The sequence below is a fragment of the Mustelus asterias genome, chromosome 12, assembly GCF_964213995.1.
Source record: "Mustelus asterias chromosome 12, sMusAst1.hap1.1, whole genome shotgun sequence".
In the NCBI taxonomy this organism is placed as follows: Eukaryota; Metazoa; Chordata; class Chondrichthyes; order Carcharhiniformes; family Triakidae; genus Mustelus; species Mustelus asterias.
The window spans coordinates 100,897,985-100,919,703 of NC_135812.1; the positions used below are offsets into that span (position 1 = coordinate 100,897,985).

The following is a 21,719-nucleotide window of genomic DNA, read 5'->3' on the forward strand; positions in this document are numbered from 1 at the left end:
CAGGAAAAGAGGTGAGGGAGGATACCCAAAAGGCAGGTGGAGCTAGGACCCATAGTAACACTTTATTTATTTGTCACAAGTAGACTTCCATTAACACTGTAATGAAGTTACTGTGAAAAATCCCCTAGTTGCTCCAGCGCCTGTTTGGGTTACACCGAGGGAGAATTTAGCATGCCCAATGCACCTAACCAGCACGTCTTTCGGACTGTGGGAGGAAACCGGAGCACCCGGAGGAAACCCACGCAGACAAGGGGAGAACATGCAGCGACCCAAGCCGAGAATCGAATCCGGGTCCCTGACACGGAGACAGCAGTGCTAACCACTGTGCCACCCAGACGGAGTTAAGTGTGAGAACAAGGTCAGCTGGGCGGAGGAGGGGTGATACCAGATGGAGACTGGTTGGGCCTCATTTCAAGGGAGACGTGCGTGGCTGGAGACTGTAGCATGCACCATGGCCTCTTAAGGACCAAGCTGCTTTGCCATTCTGCACGTTGCAGTCTGTAACTTTGGATAGTGATGGTGGAGGTGCCAACATCCTATCACATAGCTGAGCCGGAATCTCACACTATTAACCGCCCAGAATGGGTGTGCGTGTTAGAATGCTTTGATCCTCAACCCGTTTGGCTTTCATCAAGTCCTGAATTGGAACTTGAACCCAGAGCTTGGGGCAGGGACACTACCTGCTGCGCCATGCGGCCTCCCCATGCACCACTGTAGCAAGATTAAACCAATAGTTCAAGCAAAGCTGTTCAGATATGCAAACAAGGGAAGGAGAAACGCCACAGTAACGTTGTTTGATCTGAGGCAATGCAAAGAAACAAAGTTAGATCAACGAACTTTGACCTCAGGCAATGCAAATAGAGAGAACTTGCATTTATATAGTGCCTTTCACAACCTCAACACATCCCAACACACTTTACAACCGATGAACATCTTTTTGTAAAGTAGCCACATTGCAGTGCATCGAAATGTAGCAGCAAACAAAATTGAATCAGATAATGTGTGTGTGTTTTAGTTGTGGTGATTTGTTCCAGTTGGATTGACCATTCTCCAAAATGGGAGTGAGTGGAGACACATCTATTGTATTGAGATCCTACATTGTGGTGCCGATCAGGAACATACACATCAGATGCTGCCTCTACAGTATTTCAGGACAGTAATTCGCAGACTGGGGCCCCTAAGATATAGGAGCAGAATTAGGCCATGAGGCCCATCGAGTCTGCTCCACCATTCAATAATACTGATAAGCGTCTCAACCCCATTCTCCCACCTTTTCCCCCCCTATTAGCTTTGGTCCCCTTACCAATCAAGAATCTATCCTTCCTTGGTCCGAAATACAATCAATGGCCCTGGCCTCCACAACCTTCTGTGGCAATGAATCCCATAGATTCGCCACCCTCTGGCTGAAGAAATTCCTCCTCGTCTCGGTTCTAAAGGGTTGTCCCTTTATTCTGAGGCTGCGTCCTGGAATTCTAGTCTCGTCGACTAGTGGAAACATCTTCCCCACATCCACTCTATCCAGGCCTTTCAGTATTCTGCAAGTTTCAGTGAGATTCCTCCCCCCCCCCCCCCCCAACCCCCCTCATCCCCACAGACTCCTGAGGATTCACAGAGATTCCCAAAAAGGATCGGTCAAATATCGTGACAGTGCTTCCTGACCAAGAGGGCCTTGCACACAGGTGAGTGCCCAGGGAATGAGTGGCAGCCAGGGGAGGGGGTAGAGAGCTTGGTGTATGGGTTGGGAGATCGGGTGGAAGTGCAGTGGAGTTGGCTATCCCAACCGGCAGGGAAGTTCACGAGGATAGACCGAACCTGTAGTCAGAAACAGGCACACCCATCTCACTAATAGCTGTGACTAAATACTAATTGCCCTTAGAAACCTTATTAAAATACTATTCGCACCTCGACTTGATCATTAACCAATTAGGAAAGAAGTCCAAAGATGTGCGGGTTAGGTGGATTGGCCATGTTAAATTGCCCCTTAAAGTCAGGGAGTCTAGCTAGGGTAAGTGCATGGGGTTATGAGGTTAGGCCCTGGGTGGAATTGTGGTTGGTGCAGACTCGATGGGCTGAATGGCCTCCTTCTGCACTGTAGGATTCTATGAAATTATTCAAGCAAAAACATTGGAGAACCATTGTTTTTGGGATATCCATTCACACTGTGACTCATGATAAAAATTCAGGCACTTGCCAGTTACAGTTTATGGAGTAGGACTGACTTCTGAAATTAGGTTTCTTTTTTAAAAAAAGCTAATTGAAAAAAAAAAATCCCTCTAGATTTTGAAGTGTTTCAAGGTAAAATTCAAGCTTCCTCCTAGTGTGTCATATCTAGTTTATGAATCAGCCAAACAGAACCAACAATAAAACACTTTTTGTTTAGTTAAGTTGCAGTAAAGGTGAGGCAGGAGTATTTCAGACCCACGAGCATCTATCCAAAACACGAATGAGGAATCTCTCCCCGGCCAGGAGTTTGAAAAGCACAGAAATCAAAGACAAGACGAAACGATTGGGGCGGCTTGTATAAAAAAGGTTCCAGAAATTTAATCCTTCCAGAAATTTAATCCTTAACAGAAGTGGTCGAATGCAGCTCCGCCCGGAGTAATTACTACCGATTTGCAGTGAACCAGTCACACAGATCAGAGAAAACAGAAATAAAACACTTGCCGAGCAGTTTGAAGAATTTATTCGGGGATCAATCAACGCGAAAACAGATGCTGGTTCACGATCAGAGGTTTTGAACCAGTTAAAATTAGTTACATTGCACGCACAAAGGGTGATGATGACACCAATTCCATCATTTATAAAGCCCCACGTCTCAAAGTGTAGCTTCTATAAATGTTCCACGTTAGCAAAAATAATTTATCCCGTGTGCGACACAACTGAACCAGCAAAGATAGCCAGGGTTTAAATCCTCTTCGACACGGTGATTCTCAAACCGCGCTGGCAGAAATACTTCACTCCTGCACATTCGCTCCTCTGAGGGAATGGCATTCTGCGTGCATCACGCACGGTCCGGGAAGACATCGGATCACCATGACAGGGAGGGGAGAGAGAAGAGACCAGAGAGAGAAAGAAGTTATTTCCCCCCAGGGTGGAAGAGTCAATGACTAGGGAGCGCAGGTTTAAGGTGCGAGGGGCAAGGTTTAAAGGAGCTGTACGAGGCAAGTTTTATTTATTATTTTTTTTACAGAGGGTGGTGGGTGCCTGGAACTCGCTGCCGGGGGAGGTAGTGGAAGCAGATACATAGAACATAGAACATAGAAAGCCACAGCACAAACAGGCCCTTCGGCCCACAGGTTGCGCCGATCACATCCCCACCTCTAGGCCTATCTATAGCCCTCAATCCCATTAAATCCCATGTACTCATCCAGAAGTCTCTTAAAAGACCCCAACGAGTTTGCCTCCACCACCACCGACGTCAGCCGATTCCACTCACCCACCACCCTCTGAGTGAAAAACTTACCCCTGACATCTCCTCTGTACCTACCCCCCAGCACCTTAAACCTGTGTCCTCTCGTAGCAACCATTTCAGCCCTTGGAAATAGCCTCTGAGAGTCTACCCTATCCAGACCTCTCAACATCTTGTAAACCTCTATCAGGTCACCTCTCATCCTTCGTCTCTCCAGGGAGAAGAGACCAAGCTCCCTCAACCTATCCTCATAAGGCATGCCCCCCAATCCAGGCAACATCCTTGTAAATCTCCTCTGCACCCTTTCAATGGCTTCAACATCTTTCCTGTAATGAGGTGACCAGAACTGCGCGCAGTACTCCAAGTGGGGTCTAACCAGGGTCCTATAAAGCTGCAGCATTATCTCCCGACTCCTAAACTCAATCCCTCGATTAATGAAGGCCAGTACGCCGTACGCCTTCTTGACCGCATCCTCCACCTGCGAGGCCGATTTAAGAGTCCTATGGACCCGGACCCCAAGGTCCTTCTGATCCTCTACACTGCTAAGAATGGTACCCTTCATATTATACTGCTGCTTCATCCCATTGGATCTGCCAAAATGGATCACCACACACTTATCCGGGTTGAAGTCCATCTGCCACTTCTCCGCCCAGTCTTGCATTCTATCTATGTCTCGCTGCAACTTCTGACATCCCTCCAAACTATCCACAACACCACCTACCTTGGTGTCGTCAGCAAACTTACCAACCCATCCCTCCACTTCCTCATCCAGGTCATTTATGAAAATGACAAACAGCAAGGGTCCCAGAACAGATCCCTGGGGCACTCCACTGGTCACTGACCGCCATGCAGAGAAAGACCCCTCCACAGCCACTCTCTGCCTTCTGCAGGCAAGCCAGTTCTGGATCCACAAGGCAACAGCCCCTTGGATCCCATGCCCTCTCACTTTCTCAAGAAGTCTTGCATGGGGGACCTTATCGAACGCCTTGCTGAAGTCCATATAGACCACATCCACCGCTCTTCCTTCGTCAATGTGTTTGGTCACATTTTCAAAGAACTCAACCAGGCTCGTAAGGCACGACCTGCCCTTGACAAAGCCGTGCTGACTACTTTTGATCATACTAAACTTCTCTAGATGATCATAAATCCTGTCTCTCAGGATCCTCTCCATCAACTTACCAACCACTGAGGTTAGACTCACCGGTCGGTAATTTCCCGGGCTGTCCCTGTTCCCTTTCTTGAATATAGGGACCACATCTGCAATCCTCCGGAACCTCTCCCGTCTCCATCGACGATGCAAAGATCATCGCCAAAGGCTCCGCAATCTCCTCCCTCGCCTCCCACAGTAACCTGGGGTACATCCCATCCGGTCCCGGCGACTTACCAACCTTGATGCCATTCAATAGTTCCAACACATCCTCTTTCTTTATGTCCACATGCTCGATCCTTTCTGTCCACCGCAAACCAGCAGTACAACCACCCAGATCCCTTTCCACCGTGAATACCGAGGTAAAGTATTCATTAAGCAGCTCCGCCATTTCTAACGGTTCCGCACAAACTTTTCCCCCTTCACCTTTTAAGGGTCCTATGCCGTCACATCTCATCCTTTTACTCTTGACATATTTGTAGAAAGCCTTGGGGTTCTCCTTAATCTTACCCGCCAAGGCCTTCTCATGACCCCTTCTCGCTCTCCTAATTTCCTTCTTAAGCTCCTTCCTACATCCCGTATACTCCTCTAAATCCTTAACACCTCCTAGCTCTCTGAACCTTCTGTACGCCTCTCTTTTCTTATTCACCAGGTTCATCACAACCTTCGTGCACCACGGTTCCCGTACCCTACCAACACCCCCCTGTCTCATCGGAACGTTGTCATGCAGAGCTCCAGACAAACATTCCTTGAAAATCCTCCACTTTCCTTCGGTACTTTTCCCCAAGAATGCCTCCTTCCAATTTACCCGTCTAATTTCCTCCCTGATGACACTGTATTTCCCTTTACTCCAGAGAAACACTTTCCTAGCCTGCCTGATCCTATCTCTTTCCAATGCTATCATGAAGGAGATAGAATTATGATCGCTATCCCCAAGATGCTCACCCACCGAGAGATCCTCCACCTGTCCAGGTTCATTAGCCAGCACCAGATCAAGTACAGCCTCTCCTCTAGTAGGCTTATCCACATACTGTGTCAGGAAACTCTCCTGGACACACCTAACAAACTCCTCTCCATCCAAACCCCTAGCCCTAGGGATATTCCAATCTCTGTTTGGGAAATTAAAATCTCCCATCACGACAACTCTGTTATTCCTACATCTCTCCAGGATCTGTTTCCCCATCTGCTCCTCAACATCTCTGTTACTATTGGGCGGCCGATAGAAAACACCCAGCAACGTTACCGACCCCTTCCTGTTCCTAACCTCCACCCACAGAGACTCCGTCGTCAATCCCTCCACGGCGTCCACCTTCTCTACAGCCGTGACACTATCCCTGATCAACAGTGCCACTCCCCCCCCTCTCTTGCCTCCCTCCCTGTCCTTCCTGAAACATCTAAAACCCGGCACCTGAAGCACCCAGTCCTGTCCCTGAGACATCCAAGTCTCCGTAATGGCCACCACATCACAATTCGAAGCAGCAATCCACGCTCTAAGCTCATCCACTTTATTCACTACACTCCTGGCATTAAAATAGACACATCTCAGACCTTCAGCCTGAGCACTTCCCTTCTCCATCACTCGTCTAACCTCCCTCTTACCCGGTTTACATTCCTTATCTATTTGTGAGCTAACCTCCTCGCTCTCAGTCCCCTCATTTCGATTCCCTCCCCCCAACCTTTCTAGTTTAAAGTCTCTCCAGTAGCCTTAGCCAACCTTCCCGCCAGGATATTGGTCCCCCTGGGATTCAAGTGCCACCCGTCTTTTTTAAACAGGTCACACCTGCCCCAAAAGAGGTCCCAATGATCCAAGTACCCAAATCCTTGTCCCTTGCTCCAGTCCCTCAGCCACGCATTCATTCTCCACCGATTCCTGTTCTCACTCTCCCGCGGCACAGGCAGCAATCCCGAGATTACTACCTTTGCATTCCTCTTTCTCAGCTGTCTACCTAACTCCCTATATTCTCTTTTCATGACCCCTTCCCTCTTCCTACCTATGTCAGCAGTACCTATATGCATCACGACCTTCGGCTCCTCTCCCTCCCCCTTCAGGATTTCTGGGACTCGACCAGAGACATCCCGGACCCCTGCACCAGGGAGGCAAACCACCATCCGAGAGTCCCGTCTTTGTCCGCAAAAACGCCTATCTGACCCACTCACCGTAGAGTCCCCAATTAGCACTACCCTCCTTTCCTTACCCTTATAGTAACTTTTAAGGGGCATCTTGACAGATACATGAATAGGATGGGAATAAAGGGATATGGTCCCCGAAAGGGTAGGAGGTTTTAGTTCAGTCGGGCAGCATGGTCGGTGCAGGCTTGGTGGGCCGAAGGGCCTGTTCCTGTGCTGTAATTTTCTTTGATTGGTGGGGTGGTGATGGTAGTGTGGTCTAATTGTTTGACAGGCTAACAAGGTGGTGTGGGAATAGGAGAAAAGCCTTGTGATGAAAACTCACACCATGAACGTTAACTCAGTTCCTCTCTGACCAGATGCTGCCAGACCAACTATTAGCAGCATTTTCTGTTGTAAGCAGCTCTGCTCGCACCCTCTCCCCTCCATCCCAGAGCCATGACAGGATTCCTGTTGTCCTCAACTTCCACACCATTGGCGGATCAGCCATTTCCACTGCAGTGTGACACTGCCACCAAATAGATTTTTCCTTCTCTACCCATTCTGAAGGGACCACTCACTCTGCAACACTTCGATCCACTCTTCAACCACCTCCAACACTCCATCACCTTTACATGCCATCAAGAAAATCGGTCAGGAAAACCCAAGAAATTGCGATATTTTTCTGCTGGTAATATTCTGATCATTTGATTTGTCACATGTATTAACATACAGTGAAAAGTATTGTTTCTTGCACGCTATACAGACAAAACATACCGTTCATAGAGAAGGAAAGGAGAGAGTGCAGAATGTAGTGTTACAGTCATAGCTAGGGTGTAGAGAAAGATCAACTTAATGCGAGGTAGGTCCATTCAAAAGTCTGACAGCAGCAGAGAAGAAGCTGTTCTTGAGTCGGTTGGTACGTGACCTCAGACTTTTGTATCTTTTTCCCGAAGGGAGAAGGTGGAAGAGAGAATGTCCAGGGTGCATGGGGTCCTGAATTATGCTGGCTGCTTTGCCGAGGCAGCGGGAAGTGTAGACAGAGTCAATGGATGGAAGGCTGGTTTGCGCGGTGGATATGTTTAAACTGTTAGGATGCATGAATGGTAATTATAGCAAGTGGCTGTGGGAAATTGAGAGTTTGATGTGATAATGAGCCAGGCAAAACATCAAATGGATGTTTACCTAAGGCAAGCTAGGTCAGGATGGTTCTAGAACAGGAATAGATATTGCGATTCAAAGGACAAGACACACAAGGGGTGAATAAAAGGTGTCATAGGTAAAGTATGGATAAAGGGAGTTTGCTTTTAAATTCTAAAAGCTAAACTGAATAGATTAAGTTAAACCAATTCTGGATGATAATGTGAGATCAAATGGAATGAATGTATTGGGAGGAATATTGAAATCTGTGAAGACGACAGTTTTAGATCTGAGCCATCATCAGGAACAGTTAGTTAACTCCGAGCAAATCTAGTGAATGAAACCAAATCTGAAAAGTCAACTGATGAGAAATCTCAAGAGTGCGTCCCAAGAGAGAATGAAAGGCAGTGTAAAAGTTACAGGATTTTCAGACTGCTGTAAGGTATTGCTAAACGGTTTGGGGAAGTTTAGCTCTGTCAGTAATTAAATGAAGAATGTTTGGAAGTGTTCAAAGTATTGGTACTGTGTGAAGACACTCTCATTTATAATGTGCTTCTGTTTTAGTTTAGGGTTTTTCCCACCATTTCTTAACAAACATTTACTTTGCTGTAAAATCAACTCAAGTTGTCGGGGATATCATTTCTGGATTTCACTCCTGATTGTGTACAAATCACAAACACAAACCGTAGTTGTTTCAAGTTTCCCTCTTGGGATTTGAACAGTTCAGCTTTCACCATTAACTGTGCCCTTAAACAATGCAAACACTGGAGATGCAGCATTTGCCCTTTCACCCGCTCCCTGTCCTTGTCCCCAAACACTCCTTCCAGGTGAAACAGTGACTTACACGCACTTCTCTCAATGTATACTGGATGTGCTGCTCACAATGTGATCTCTACATCGAGGATATCAAATCCAGACTGTGTGAAAGTTTTGCAGAACACTTCCTTTCAGTCCACAAAGTGCGACCCTGAGCATCATCACCTGCCATTTCAGTTCCCTGCCTTGCTCTCACTCCGACCTCACCATCCCTGGCCTGTAACGAGGCTCAACCTCAAGGAACTGTCCCACATCTTTTGCGGCACACACGGTGGCTAGTACTGCTGCCTCTCAGTGCCAGGGACCCAGGTTCGATTCCCGGCTTGGGTCACTGTCTGTACCTTCTCCCCATGTCCGCACAGGATTCCTCCGGGTGCTCTGGTTTCCTCCCACAGTCCAAAAGACATGCTGGTTAGGTGGACCTGCCATCTAAATTCTCGCTCAGTGTACCCGAACAGGTGCTGGAGTGTGGCGACTAAGAGATTTTCACAGTAGCTTCATTGCGGTGTTAATGCAAGCCTACTTGTGACACTAATATATAAATTTTACAGCCTTCTGGACTCAGCACAGTGATTGTTTATGAAATGCTCTAATTCTCAAAGTGCTGAAGTTGGGAATTTGGGGCAGAGACGGAAGGAGATACTCCTTTTTATTCTTTTTGCTTTTCTCCAGTAGCTGGTGAGTGTTCTTGTTTTATCTTTGTTAAGTTGAAAAACTGTAACATACCATCACTCTACTAAATCTGTAACTAAATCGAATAGACTTTCCTCAGAGAAGAAGAATCAAACAAATAACTAAGGTCAGACAGACATAACAGGGCAAGCATAGAACATAGAACAGTACAGCACAGAACAGGCCCTTCGGCCCACGATGTTGTGCCGAGCTTTATCTGAAACCAAGATCAAGCTATCCCACTCCCTATCATCCTGGTGCGCTCCATGTGGCAGCATGCGGTAACTGTTTAACCAACAGTCAGGGACAGGAGGGTGTGACAGTGAGCCAGGAAGGTAATCATAGAAATCATAGAAACCCTACAGTACAGAAAGAGGCCATTCGGCCCATCGAGTCTGCACCGAACACAATCCCACCCAGACCCTACTCCCATATCCCTACATATTTTACCCACTAATCCCTCTAATCTATGCATCTCAGGACACTAAGGGGCAATTTTAACATGGCCAATCAACCTAACCCGCACATCTTTGGACTGTGGGAGGAAACCGGAGCACCCGGAGGAAACCCACGCAGACACGAGGAGAATGTTCAAACTCCACACAGACAGTGACCCAAGCCGGGAATCGAATCCAGGTCCCTGGAGTTGTGAAGCAGCAGTGCTAACCACTGTGCTACCGTGCCGTCCATTCGAACCCAGGTCCCTGGAGCTGTGAAGCAGCAGTGCCGTCCATGGTATGGTATGGGGATGGGGATAGTAGAAGGTGTGGGGATTGTAGAAGGGAATTTCAAATTAGTTAGTGAGATTCACAGGCAGAGGTAGTCTTTGAGAGGACAGCACAGCAAGGAAGGGGTTAAATAATTCTTTATGACAAGTTAATATGGACAGTTTTGCTCATATGTGAATGCAGTAAAAAGTATTAGAATTGTTGCATATGTGGAACAAATGTTGTAACTTTACGAATAGCGGCGTTCATTGTCTTGACACAGAATAGATATGTACCTAGGGCCCAAGGTTTACGTGTCTATTCATCTGGCAATGCGCCAGTGGGAAAGTTCATTTTGACCTCTGGGGAGAGCATCTGTGGGTGCCTTGAAAGCAGGAAGTTAGTATTGCCAGGATAAAGGGTGATATCCGTATTAAATGGACCAGTGAAAAAGCATTATGCTGGGTGGCAAATTGTGAATGGCCAAAGTATCTGACAAAGTGTGTATTGTGTATAATTGTTAAATGAAATTGATCTGAAGGTAATGGAAGGCAGAATTAGAAATAACAGAATCCTATAACCGATTTATAATTTGGCTGAGTGCCTCAGATCTCAGAGGTTTTACCCTCTGAACCAGAGCTGTGTAACCCTTTGATGATCGCCGGAACAGCCGTTTGACTGTGTGATTTAAATAAATTTCGTTACGTTTTTTGAGCAGAGACTTTACCTTTTGGCGAGTTTTTTTGTATAAAGTCTAAGTTTTTGGACATAAATTGGCCACCTTTTCAAATTCCCCACAACAGGGACGTGGCATTTTGTTCATGGAAAAGCCTCAGTTCTGGACTTTGACCAAGAGTTACAAGGTATTCACTACCTGTGTGGGTGAGCACAAGGACTGTAGGGTAGATGGGCAAACTAAGCATGGCACCATGGGTGCAGGAAGACATCCAAGTGGAAGGGTGTGAAAATGAAATGTGGTAGAGACTGGGGACAGGATAGTCAGGGAGATAGTCAGGCAAGATTAGGACCTCCACTATTTTGCCTGCCTGCGACTAGGGCTAAAGACGTTTACTTGTGGTTGGGGATGAACGTAGAGTGAGAGGGGAGGATCGAATTGTTGTGGCGCGTGGAGGAATCAGTAACATAGGTAGAACTATAAATGATGCATGTACAATACAAGAGTTAAATATGGGGCAATACAACCACAAGAAAATACTAAATAGTCTACACTTGTGAATGGCAAGTTTCAAGTTATATACTTAATAGACCTCAGGCACAACTTAAAAACTTCAGATGACATGAATTGTGATGCAAATAGAACAGCAAGATCCCACAAACAGCAATGGATGAGAAATGTCATTCAGCCCATCACTATCCAAGTGACTAGTTGATCTATGTGACCCAACTAGTTAAGGAAGGAACATTAACCGGCACCCATTCACAGAACACAAGCTGCTCTTCCGCCAAATAATGTGGAGATGCCAGCGTTGGACTGGGGTTAGCACAGTAAGAAGTCTCACAACACCAGGTTAAAGTTGGTGTTGTGAGACTTCTTACTGTGCTTCCCAAATAAGTCCAGGGGATTTTTTTGTTTAAATATGAACTCAAACCATCAAATTAAAGCAGGAAAAACCGTTGGTTTAAAGTTTAATCTGAAGAATATTTCAGACAAGGGAGTGTTCTCAATAAAGAACACAACTTTTATTGACATGGCAAATTATTTACTCTCAAGGATGTGCCAACACAGCTCACAGCCAAACCTAACTCAAGAACATTTCGATATAAGAAATATATCACCAAGGATTTCAGAAGTGAAAAATCTTCCTTTCTTTTCTTTCATGGGATGTGGGAGTCACTGGCAAGCCAGCATTTGTTGCCCCATTGCCCTTGAGCTGGGCCCTGGACCATATCAGAGGGCAGTTACGAGTCTCATTGACGTGGGTCTGGAGTTACACGTAGGCCAGATCAGGTAAGGATGGCCGATTTCCTTCCCCTAACAGGCATCAGTGAACCAAATAGGTTTTTACAATAAGCAAATGGTCACCATCACTGACTAGCTTTCAATTCCAGATTTATTAATTTAAATTCCACCAACTGCTATGGTGGGATTTGAACCCATGTCCCCAGGGCGTTAGCCTAATCCAGTGACATTTGCACAGTGCCACCATCTCCAACAAAAATACTGATTTCTTTATAAAAAGGTCAGAGAGAGAGAGAGTAGACAATGAAAATTGAACTTCAGAATCAAAACTACAGCACAGTTCTGTTCGCCGAATTCTAAAAGGATATAGAGGGGCTGGAGAGAGGGCAAAGATTTACAAGGATGACACCAGAAATGCGCGGGCTTACATATCAGTAAAGGATTGACAGACTGAGTCAATTCTCTCAAAAAAAAGGCTGAGAGGCTGGGGGCGGCACGGTGACACAGTGGTTAGCACTGCTGCCTCACAGTGCCAGGGACCCGGGTTCAATTCCCAGCTTGGGTTACTGTCTGTGCGGAGTCTGCACGTTCTCCCCGTGTCTGCGTGGGTTTCCCCCCCACTGTCCAAAAGCCGTTATGCTGGTTAGGTGCATTGGCCATGCTAAATTCTCCCTCAGTGTACCCAAACAGGCGCCGGAGTGTGGCAACTGGGCGATTTTCACACTAACTTCATTGCAGCGTTAATATAAGCTGACTTATGACGCTAATAAATAAACTGGAAGGTGACCTAGTAGAGGTCTTTAAAATGGTCGAGTGGATAGAGAGAGAGAATGTTTCCTCTTGCGGGAAAGACTAGACACCATCGATATAAGACATATCGATGGAGGCCAGGTCGAAGGAAGTCAGGTCTGGCACTTCCAAACCTACAGAACTTGGTTTCATGACAGGCATTTAGATTCTGCACCAGCTCAGGATCCACACGCCCCCTTGCCACCTCAGCATAGTTACTACATCTGTGACCAAATTTTTAAAATCGCATCGCATTGCAGCTCTTGTTTCCACACCCAAAGCCACAAGATGGGCTGGTGAACAATGTCTCCCTCTAACATTTAAATGTTATCTCCTCTTCAATCCGGTTCACACAATTGTACACATGCGTTTCAGGTGTTGGCACTGAGATGGTCTTAGTTTGTGTGTTCCTCAAGGTGAGAGGATGTTGACTGGAAAGTGGAGCATTTACACTATTGGCAAGCGGTCCCAGCATTGAGCAGTCTCTGGTGAAGCACTCACTGCCTGCCTGTGTGGCTCGCTTCTCTAACCTCACAATGGAATCCTTGGAACAGCAGCCTGCGCTGTGCCAGTGTGAAGTTTCAATTCCCACACCAATCATCATCATGGTCTTTCTGAATGAGAATATCGACTGTGTGCCAAATGGTGGAGTGCTTTCTGCCACGGAGATGTGTGCGCTCATTGAGACCCATTTTGAACCTCTCCAATTCCTTTCCCCTCACGTGAACTCTTAAATCGGCAGAAAATGATTTGCAGCCAACATTTCCCATCGTAGCCCAGTCCATCACGCAAACCGGCCTCTCACCCATTGACTGTCTACACTTCCCGCTGCCTCGGAAAAGCAGCCAGCATAATTAAGGACCCCACACACCCCGGACATTCTCTCTTCCACCTTCTTCCGTCAAGAAAAAAATAAAGTAGTCTGAGATCACGTACCAACCGACTCAAGAACAGCTTCTTCCCTGCTGCTGTCAGACTTCTGAATGGACCTACCTCGCATTAAGTTTATCTTTCTCTACACCCTAGCTATGACTGTAACACTACATTCTGCACCCTTTCTTTCTCTATGAATTTGATTTATTGTCACATGTATTAGTATACAGTGAAAAGTATTGTTTCTTGCGCGCTATACAGACAAAGCATACCGTTCATAGAGAAGGAAAGGAGAGGGTGCAGAATGTAGTGTTAGTCATAGCTAGGGTGTAGGGAAAGATCAACTTAATACAAGGTTGGTCCATTCAAAAGTCTGATGGTAGCAGGGAAGAAGCTGTTCTTGAGTCGGTTGGTACGTGACCTCAGACTTTTGTATCTTTTTCCCGACGGAAGAAGGTGGAAGAGAGAATGTCCAGGGTGCTTGGGGTCCTTAATTATGCTGGCTGCTTTTCCGAGACAGTGGGAAGTGTAGACAGAGTCAATGAACGGTATGCTTTGTCTGTATAGCGCGCAAGAAACAATACTATTCATTGTATATAATATGACAATAACAAATCAAATCAGTAATGAGAAGTACCAGATTCTAATCTGCTCCATCACCTATTCCCCATATTGGTTTATTCTGAATGTTCGAGGCCTGAGACTCTGCGCTGTGGAGATAACTGGCTTTCATTCAGTTTAACAATTTCCATGGATAATGCTCAGCCTTGTGTTAGCCTTCTAAAACATCAAGGTGAGTATATTCAAATATAGGAGTGCAAAGGTACAGCTAACTCAGCAGCTAACTTGCTTTCTTCCTGCACACATCACATTGCAGGACTTAAGATCTTAAATATTAGGATTGAAATGGATGAGTTAATGCAAGGACTGAGCAGGAGGGATTATATATCGCTACACAAAAAGGCTATGTTAATGGATAGCTTACGTAGCTCTGAGATTTAGCGGATTATGCAAATTATACCCTGGGGACCCCCCCCCACCAGTGATCATTTTAACCAAATAGCAAAGTGGTCAAGGACTTCATTACGAGGGGGTGGTTTGGAAAAATTAAAACAATTTCCCCCACCATATGGTTTAAGATATTCTCACTGTAATTCTTCGTCCCAACTTGGGTCAGATGGGTATAGAGGGATATGGGCCAAATGCAGGCAATTGGGACTAGCTTAGGGGTTTGAAAAAGAAAGGGCAGCATGGACAAGTTGGGCCGAAGGGGCTGTTTCCATTCTGTAAACCTCTGACTCTATCTCAAGATATTTCACAGACGAGGAACGCTCTTTGCCCACTCACTCAATCTCTCAATAGCCCTTTGCAGTTTCTTTGTGTCCTCCTGTTAGCAGAAAAGTCTCATCAACAATCCGGATACATTACATTCAGGCCCTCATCTGAGTCCTATAGATTGTAAATAGCTGGAACCCAGGTACTGAGCTTTGCCGTACCCAATGTGTTACTGCCTAGAAGATTGAACATTACCTACTTAAGGAGAGCTGCAAAAATGGACAGAATTGAACGAACGCAGAGGATTGTAGAGGGAGGTCAAAGAGGATAGGGCAAGGATCAAAACCAGGGGTGAGAATTTTTAAAATCTAGGTACAGGTGGTTGGCAGCTGATGACACCCAGCAAGCACAGGACTACACAGAGAGTAATGGTAGAGGCTCCAACTTTCTTTCCCTCGATATGGCTGACCAGAAATCTCCACTATTATCACCTGTCATTGGCATGTGTTGGAAACGTTTGCTGGTTGATTCTCAACCTGTCTGGCCACATTATTAAACGCACTTTCCTTGGTCTTTGTCTGGGATGGGAATTGAACGCAGTAAGAAGTCTCACAACACCAGGTTAAAGTCCAACAGGTCTATATGGTAGCACGAGCCACTAGCTTTCGGAGCGCTGCTCCTTTATCAGGTAAGTGGGAGTTCTGTTCACAAACAGGGCATATAAAGTCACAAACTCAGAAGTAGGGATGCTACCCACTGCTCCACAAGGCATCCTCAAACTTCAGTGCACAAGACACTTTCAAAACAACGATTGACACAGAATTCGGAAGTATCAACTGTGAAAAGGATATCGATAGACAGGTAGACCATTCAGTCCCTCGAGCCTGCTCTGTCATTCAGTAGGATCGTGACTGATCCAGCATTCCTCACGCCCACTTTCCTGACCTTTCCCCACCTTTCCCCGTAACCCTTGATTCCCTTACTGATCAAAAATCTACCCATCTCAACCTTAAATATACACAAGGACTCTGCCCCCCACAGCTGTCTGCGGCAAGGAGTTCCAAAGACTCAAAATCCTGAATTGGCACCCCTTCATTCTGAGGGCCCTGGTCCGAGACTCTCCCACGGTGGGAAATATCCTCTCAGCATTGACCTCGTCATAGAATCCCTACAGTGCAGAAGGAAGCCATTCGGCCCATTGACCACAATCCTGCCCCATCCCCATAACCCCGTGCATTTACCCTAGCTAGTCCCCCTGACACTAAGGGGCAATTTAGCGTGGCCAATCCACCTAACCCGCACACCTTTGGAGTGAGGGGAGAAACCGGAGCACCCGGAGGAAACCCACGCAAACACGGGGAAAATGTGCAAACTTCACACAGACAGTGACCCAAGCCGGGAGTTGAACCTGGGTCCCTGGCGCTGTGAGGCAGCAGTGCTAACCAGTGTGCCACTGTGCCACCCCTGTCAAGCCCCTTAAGAATCCAACATGTTTCAATGAGATCACTTCTTATTCTTCAAAGTTCCAATGAGTCATAACCTGTTTAACCTTCCCTCAAAGACAATCCCTCCACACCGCAGACCATCCTCATGATCCTTCTCGGAACTGCCTCAATGAAATAATATATTTTCTTAAATAAGTATTCGTAGCTGGTACTTACTGAGATCTTTAATTGTTCCAGTCACTCTGCCACCAGCCAGTAATTGAGAGTGGACACACACACAGACTACAAAAGGAGCTGATCCAACACAAGGAAACTTTAAGATAAGTACCCTGAAAGTTACGTTTTATGCAATCTTAAAATACCAATCGTGATTAAATGTATTCCTGGAAGTTTCATCACATGACTTGCCCCCGCACTCCAGCCATTAGTCAGCCAACACATCGCACTGTCTTCCTACGCCAATTAGAAAGCACAAAGACTCATCACCCAATTGGACAATGCTTGATTGTCAGCCAAATAGCCTTACCCAACCCAAGCCGCCCCTTCAATATTTTTATAACCTGTTTAACCTTCCCTCAAAGACAATCCCTCCACACCGCAGACCATCCTCGTGATCCTTCTCGGAACTGCCTCAAATGAAATAATATAGTTTCTTAAATAAAAGGGGATTAAAACTGCTCACAGGACTCCAGATGTGGCCTCACCAGTACCTTGCACAGTTGCAGCAAGACTTCCCAACTCTTACACTCCAAATCCCTTGAAATAAGGGTCAACATTCCATTAGCCTTTCAGATTCCCTGCTGCACCTGTGCACTAGCTTTCTGTGTTTCGTGCACAAGTTCCCCCCCAAGTCCCTTTGTGTTGCAGCTTTTCTTCATTTAAATAATACTGTTTTTTATGTTCCTCCTTCCAAAATGAACACCGGAATAGGCAGACATGTGGCAGATGAAACTTATTGCAACAAAATTTGATGTGATACATTTTAGTAGGAACAACAAGCAGAGGCAACACAAGATGATGGATGCAATGTTCACAAGTCATTGAAGATGGAAGGTCAGGTTGAGAAAATGGTTAAAAAAGGCATAAAGGATCCTTGGCTTTAACTAGAGGCAAGGAGTACAAAAGCAAGGAAGTGAAGGATTTAGTGAGGGTTCAGAAAAGATTTACGACAATAGTTCCAGGGATGGGGGCTTTAATTTACTTGGTCCACTGGCAAAGCGGGGACTGTTATTCTAAAAGAGTAGGTTGAAAGTAGATTTGATAGAGGTATCCAACATGATGAAGGGGTATAGACAGAATCACAGAATCCTTACAGTGCAGCAAAGTCCATTCAGCCCATCGAGTCTGCACTGACTCAGCATTGTTTTTACCCAGGCCCCCTCCCTCGCCTTATCCCTGTAATCTTACGTATTTTACCATGGCCAATCCATCTAAACTGCACACCTTTGGACGGTGGGAGGAAACCAGAGCACCCGGGAGGAAACCCACGCAGACACGGGGAGAATGTGCAAACTCCACTCACACGTAGAGAGAAACAGTCCCCAGCAGCAGAAGGACCAAAAACCAGAGAAGGCTAATTTAAAGGAGATTAGCAAAAGACGCAGCAGTGACACGAGAAACGTCTTTATGCAGCGAGTGGTTAAAGCCTGTGATGCACTGCCGAAGAAAGCAAAGGGATGCAGATTCAATCATGGCTTTCTAAAAAGAATTAGATAAATACCTGCAGGTTCCGACCTGGTATCCTAACTCAAAGTTTACATCGATCATTGGGTATTTGGATCGTTGTTACTTTGCCAGTATAAAATACTCCTATTGGATTAACACAAATGAAGGAATCTGAAATTTGTAAAAATATCAAGGTAACCGAAACACTTGAACCTGCTTAAGTCCTCCCATCCCCACCTGAAAGAGTACTGCATTCCACGACTGTATTCGTAGCTGGTACTTACTGAGATCTTTAATTGTTCCAGTCACTCTGCCACCAGCCAGTAATTGAGAGTGGACACACACACAGACTACAAAAGGAGCTGATCCAACACAAGGAAACTTTAAGATAAGTACCCTGAAAGTTACGTTTTATGCAATCTTAAAATACCAATCGTGATTAAATGTATTCCTGGAAGTTTCATCACATGACTTGCCCCCACACTCCAGCCATTAGTCAGCCAACACATCGCACTGTCTTCCTACGCCAATTAGAAAGCACAAAGACTCATCACCCAATTGGACAATGCTTGATTGTCAGCCAAATAGCCTTACCCAACCCAAGCCGCCCCTTCAATATTTTTATATCTGCTACAGGTAATATTCAAAGGAAATTTTTTTTAAATTAACGTCCCGAAGATTTTTCTCCAGCATCGCACACAGCAGCGTCCTGGAGACTCCAGGCAGACCCGGGAGGGCTAGCAACACTAGAATAAAACTTAGTTCCAACAAACTGCACACTCACAGCTCTTCATAGAAACCCTACAGTGCAGAAGGTGGCTATTCAGCCCACCGAGTATGCACCGACCACAATCCCACCCAGGCCCTAGCCTCATAACCCCACATATTTACCCCACTAATCCCGCTAACCTATCCATCCCGGGACACTAAGAAGCAACTTAGCATGGCCAGTGCACCTAACCCGCACATCTTCGGACGATGGGAGGAAACCGGTGCACCCGGAGGAAACCCACGCAAAAACACAGGGAGAACTTGCAAACTCCACACAGACAGTGACCCAAGCCAGGAATCGAACCCAGGTCCCTGGAGCTGTGAGGCAGCAGTGCTAACCACTGTGCCAACTCAGTCATAAAGAATTGGCCACTGCCAGAAAAACACATTAATCCTGAAATGGACATCACTATTCAGCTGGAGTTCAGAAGAATGAGGGGGGGGGGGATCTCAGAAACCTACAAAATTCTAACAGGACTAGACAGGGTAGATGCAGGAAGTATGTTCCCAATGGTGGGGGTGTCCAGAATCAGGGGTCACAGTCTGAGGATACAGGGTAGACCGTTTAGGACAGAGATGAGGAGTAATTTCTTCACCCAGAGAGAGTGGTCAGACTGTGGAATTCGCTGCCACAGAAAGCAATTGAGGCCAAAACATTGAATGTTTTCAAGAAGCAGTTCGATATAGATCTTGGGATGAAGGGGAATCAAAGGAAAAGTTCTGATATCAATGCCAGAATTCTACTGCCCTACCCACCACGGGAATCAGAGCGGGCGAGGGGCAGACAATGGGAAAGCCCTTCGCCCTCAAATGGGATTTTCCAGTCTCTGGACGAGCGAAGCTGTAAAATCCCACCCAAAATCCTGGAGTAGATTTTTTTGTTCTTTCTCTCCCCACTTCAACTTCAGACTGAAGTGTTATATTCCAGGTGATCTTTTCTATAACTCTCTGTTAGTCCTTCCTCACAAGAATCTCCCTCCTAACTGTGCAGTCTGCTGCCTGGAGCTGGATATAATGCTCAAGGGGGCATGGGTGGCACAGTGGTTAGCACTGCTGCCTCACAGCACCAGGGACCCGGGTTCGATTCCCGGCTTGGGTCACTGTGTGTGTGTGTGTGTGTGTGTGTGTGTGTGTGGAGTCTGCACATTCTCCCCGTGTCTGCATGGGTTTCCTCTGGATGCTCCGGTTTCCTCCCACAGTCTGAAAGACGTGTTGGTTAGGTGCCTTGGCTATGCTAAATTCTCCCTCAGAGTGCCCGAACAGGCACCAGAGTGTGGCGACTAGGGGATTTTCACAATAACTTCATTGCAGTTAAATGTAAGCCTACTTGTAACATTAATAAACTTTAAAAAGTCTACCTGAACAGGCGCCAGAATGTGGCAACTGGAGGGTTTTCACAATAACTGCATTGCAGTTAATGTAAGCCTACTTGTGATACTAATAAATAAACTTTAAAACAAGATGGAACGAAAACAAAGCCACTTGTGTTTACCAGTGTGCGTGCACTGATGATAACGGTCTCACTGTGCTGGTATGTGCAAAGATATATAACTGATTCAACATGTTAACCAGCCCTGAACAACACAACATACACAAAGGAAAAAGTGTTTTAGCAATCCGGTATTCCTGGGGAGAGGGTCTACCTCCTGTCACATTGTCGACATCTCAAGTACAGGTGATTGGGAGCTCTGCAAGTTTCAGCGTGTAAAACGTTCAGAACCGCAACTGCAGCAGAGGCGAAAAACTTCATCACAAGAGTTTAACGCAGCAAAAACTTTCCATGCAAGACGCTGAGAGTTTCACTCTCCACTTACACCACAGCTACACGGAGAGAACAGGCATTACTCACAGAAATAGCAGCCACAATTAGGAGTATCTCCTCCTCCACCACTTTAACACAGAAAAGCTGCAATTAGACGTGGACAACGCATGAAGCTGACCTCTTCACTCTCAGTCAGAAGTCTCACAACACCAGGTTAACACTCTTCACTCTCCCCCCACCCAGCCGTGGTTTCATTTGTTCAGCTTGAAATCCCTCCCCTGTTTAAAAAAAAGAAACACTTCACACAAAATGCCGTCCACAAAACGTGAAAACACTCAGACCCACCAGCCAAACGCTACCCACTTCTCTGCGCATTTCACCGAGGGGAACAATCAGGGCGTGGCTTTGTTATTTCTGAAGGAAATAGCCCAGTTAAGGAGTTGTGGTTCGCAAGCAGGAAGGCAGTTGTGTTCAGAAGTTGAGCTGACTGCTACAATAACTTTCCCCGGTCAGCACCAAGCTTCTGTGTCAAGAATTTGTCCCCATTCCTCTAACGTCCATTGGATAATTGTTGCAAACTTCCTTGTAACAAGGCTTTTGCTTCTAACCTCATTCTGCCGAAAGGCGGCCGGCCAATTCCTTTACCGTTGTTTTGCCCTCCAAGCTCCCAAGAGTCACACAAAAGGGACTTTTTTTCTTGAGAAGTGACTTTTTTCTGTCGCTCTGCTGCATTGGTAAAACCCTTAACAGGATGAACTAATCGCATTAAAATACAGCAATAGAGGAACAAGTCAGAAGCCAGCTCATACACAGTAACCTCCCACTAGTGGAACTGACATAAAGGCAAAATACTGCAGATGCTGGAAATCTGAAACAGAAAATGCTGGAAAATCTCAGCAGGTCTGACAGCATCTGTGGAGAGAGAGAAAATAGAGCCAACGTTTCGGGTCTGGATGACTGTTCATCAGAGTTCATTTCAGAGTGGAAGGACTCGGGTTCAGTTCCAGCCTTGGCTCACCATGTGTAGAGTTTGCACGTTCTCCCCGTGTCTGCGTGGGTTTCCTCCCACACTCCAAAGATGTGCAGGTTAGGTGGATTGACCGTGCTAAATTGCCCCTTACTGTACCAAGATGTGTAGTTTAGGGGATTAGTGGGATAAATATGTGGGATTATGGGGATGGGGCCTGGGTGGGATGCTCTGTCAAAGAGTCGGTGCAGACT

The 21,719-nt window shown here is 46.2% G+C and overlaps 1 protein-coding gene across 6 annotated transcripts in view; it reads right to left on the bottom strand.

Annotated features, from left to right (window-relative positions):
* Window positions 1-21,312, bottom strand: part of LOC144501749 (alpha-N-acetylgalactosaminide alpha-2,6-sialyltransferase 2-like) — an 85,667-nt gene extending 64,355 nt beyond the window's left edge. Inside the window, exons 1-2 of one of the 6 annotated variants that reach the window (XM_078225734.1) lie at window positions 20,844-20,892; window positions 18,021-18,109 (exon numbers count right to left, since the gene is read on the bottom strand). Coding sequence is in view for 2 of the 6 variants with exons in the window: in XM_078225730.1 (XP_078081856.1) it covers window positions 20,844-20,873 (30 nt within the window). In the remaining 4 variants the exon portion in view is untranslated. Of the gene's footprint in view, window positions 1-16,516; window positions 16,643-18,020; window positions 18,110-20,585 lie in introns of those variants that run through there. The other 5 variants (XM_078225730.1, XM_078225732.1, XM_078225735.1 and 2 more) reach the window with 5 other exon arrangements.
* Window positions 21,313-21,719: the final 407 nt, after the last annotated feature.